Below are 3038 nucleotides of genomic sequence, written 5' to 3'. Positions count from 1 at the left end.
CTGTCTGTCTGTCTGCCTGTCTGTCTGCCTGTCTGCCTGCCTGTCTGTCTGCCTGCCTGTGTGTCTGACTCACCAAAGGGCAACTCGAAGCGAACGTCCAGCAGAACCTGGTGAGACGTCGGGTTGATGGTTCCACAGATCTGATCCTCCTCCATCAGAACCTCCGAGTCCAGAGACGTCCACTCCCCCGGTCCCTCCTGAGGCAGGGCAGGGGACAAAAGATCAGAAAAAGACAAAAAAATTAACTAAAATAAATCAGAAGGAAGGAAAAACCCAGAAATAAATCACTGCAGAATAAAACATGGTCGTTATGGAAATAACATTTTCTGTGAAAAATGATGCAGAACATTAGCTAAAAGCTAAGAGATGCAAAATGCTACTTAAAGGACTGAAAGCTAAAAACAGAGGCCAACTTAGAAGCTAAAAGTAGCAAAATGGCAGCCAAAATTAAATGAAGCAAAAGCCTAGCTAAAACTATCAAAATGCTAGGTAGAAGCTAAAAGTGGCGAAAAGTAGCTAAAAGCTAAATGTGGCCTAGAAAGACAAAAGTAGAGCCAGTTTACTGAAGAGAACTAAATAGATCTTAATGTTTTTCATGGGAATATATCTGTAAATAAAAGGTAAATATTTTGAAAATGATAAACGTTATAAAACCTAAAAGCCGAGCAGCTGAAACAGCTCAGACTCTGCAGCCGGAGCTGGAAGTGTGAACGCTGACTCAGCGCTCTGATGATGACGATGGGAGGAGTTCGTGTCCTGATACAACGCAGGTGAACCCCGAGGAGGCTTCAACAGTAACGCACAATAATGATAACATCATATAAGACGAGTGACGGCCGCCTGCAGCCCAGAAACAAATCATTTACTGAACGTTTCTAACGAGACGGAGACTCAGGCGCAGGAAACAGCGAAAACAGAGACTGTCACTGAACTACATTTATTTATTTCACCTTTTAGAATGAGCAGAAGCAGGACTGACAGGGTGGAGAGATCACGTTTCTATCATTTAATTAAACATTTACCAAATCTGAGACTGATAATTCATGTTATATTTACTGTGAGATACAATAATAATTCAGACAGTTCTTCTTATTTTAAATGAGAAAAAAAAAGTTTTTTCTAAATAATCTGAAAAAAAAAACTGATGTTGAAAGAAATCCGTCTTAGTTAAATGGATCATGATGAAGAACAGGAAATAAAAATATAACTAAATAAAATTACAAAGAAGAGATGGAAAGACAAACTGATGATTTTTACTGATTCAGAGAAGACAAATATGTGATTATTTACAAAAAAAACTAAGTTTAGCACAAAGACGTCAACAATCTGAGACTGAAGATCATCGTAAAACTCTAATTAAAGGATTATTTGGATTTTCTTCACGTGTTGAAGATCAGTCAGGCAGATATTGATCATTTTAATGATTCGGCCTTAAAGACGTCCTCCTTCAGAGGAAATGTAAAACACTTTAACTGTCACTTTTATTGTTTTAAAGTCCTGTTTTATTACTCAGCTCCAAAGAGACATCTTTACACTGAAAACAGACATGATTACGTCTGATTTTAACGTAAAACAAACGTTTCTGTGAATTTCTACATGAACTGATCTCCTCTTTGCTCAGAGCCGATAACAGCAGGAGAGACCAAAGCTGCTGAGATGTTTTCATTAAAGAGAAAATAACAACCTTCAGCTCATTTCAGGAGGCGAGTCGTTACCTCGTCAGACTGATGGACCAAGTCCAGAGGAATCAGCGCCGTCCCGATCATGGTGTCCCAGATCAGACCTTTGTTCCAGAGCTCCACCACCAGCCCCGAGTCCAGATTATTAATCTCACTGCCAACAAACACAGAGGAGGGTTTCCAGCTTCTCAAACACGATATAAACCCAGAGAGACACTGAAGGAGCAAATAAAGTCAATAAATATTACTAAAAGCCTGGATTTATTCTGGTGTCAGATTAGTAACTTTGACAGATCGAAAGGAAATAAAGCTCAACCTGAATGAAAATATGCAGCAAATACAAAAACTGTGAATATAAAATATAACTACAATGAAATATAAAATATAAAAACAACAATTCTAATCTTCTGAAACCTCTCATGTCTGCAAACATCCCCACTGATGTGAGATTTATTTACTGCACAGGATCACAAGACCAAATATGTTCAATATTTATTTATTTATTAAAAGTTAAAACCGTGCAAACGTGAATAAGTTATTATTAGATTTGGCGCTCAGGTGAGCCGTGCAAAACTTTTAGGCAGGTGGAGAATGCTGCAGCTGAGAATAAACTGAATCACATCAGTATCTGCAGTTCTACTTGGAGCCAGCTGTTGAAGGAACTCAGCAGGTGGAAAACCCAGAACTGGAGTTCATTTTACAGATACGGAGCTGAAATATGGGGTGGTGGTAGCTGAGAGTCATCCCCGACACACACTCTGAGCGAGGTTGTGCGAAACGTTATTTCTTTTTGACCAAAACAGACACAACGCCATCATTTCTGGCATGAAAGGCGGCGGGCGATATGCATTCCATCAATACAAAGCATTTTCTCTGACCTGCCTAAAACTTTCACACAGTACGGATGATTTAGACACATAAACATTTAAATCTGTGCTCCGAGGCGTCGTTTGACCTTTAAATCATTTCCTGTCACATGCTTCAACCTGATTTTTTAAATTATTTTTTATATAGAAGTTAAATTACTCAGACACGTAAGGAGTCATAATAAAACTAATGTTAAAAACACTCATCAGGATGACTTTTATAATGCAGCCTGCAGACTGACGGATCAGAAGCGGTTCAGTTCTGTCGGGTCAGAACGGGTTCCACCCCGAGAAGACTGACAGCCGTCATCTTCTGACAGATCGGCTTTAAAGAGACGACAGCAGCCGAAACGTCTCCTCTCGTCATCTGCATATTCATCTTCACAGCTCTATTCATATTCCCATCACCTCCGTTTGGCTGTCAGTCAGCTCTGATGACACTTCACAGCTGGAGCCACGGAGACGGGGAGGTGGGTGGAGGATGCTGAGGGTG

The 3038-nt window shown here is 40.0% G+C and overlaps 1 protein-coding gene across 2 annotated transcripts in view; it reads right to left on the bottom strand.

Moving 5' to 3' along the window:
- The window catches only part of LOC108244537 (protein unc-13 homolog B), a 133321-nt gene that overhangs the window by 108097 nt on the left and 22186 nt on the right, over window positions 1–3038 (bottom strand). For both annotated transcript variants that reach the window (XM_017430826.3, XM_017430827.3), the window contains exons 4-5: window positions 1716–1833; window positions 74–197 (exon numbers count right to left, since the gene is read on the bottom strand). In XM_017430826.3, the coding sequence (XP_017286315.1) occupies window positions 74–197; window positions 1716–1833 (242 nt within the window). The remainder of the gene's footprint in view (window positions 1–73; window positions 198–1715; window positions 1834–3038) is intronic.

Source organism: Kryptolebias marmoratus, linkage group LG1 (genome assembly GCF_001649575.2).
Source record: "Kryptolebias marmoratus isolate JLee-2015 linkage group LG1, ASM164957v2, whole genome shotgun sequence".
Taxonomy (NCBI): domain Eukaryota; kingdom Metazoa; phylum Chordata; class Actinopteri; order Cyprinodontiformes; family Rivulidae; genus Kryptolebias; species Kryptolebias marmoratus.
Note: the sequence above shows the minus strand (reverse complement) of the source record. Positions and strands in the feature narration are given on the sequence as shown.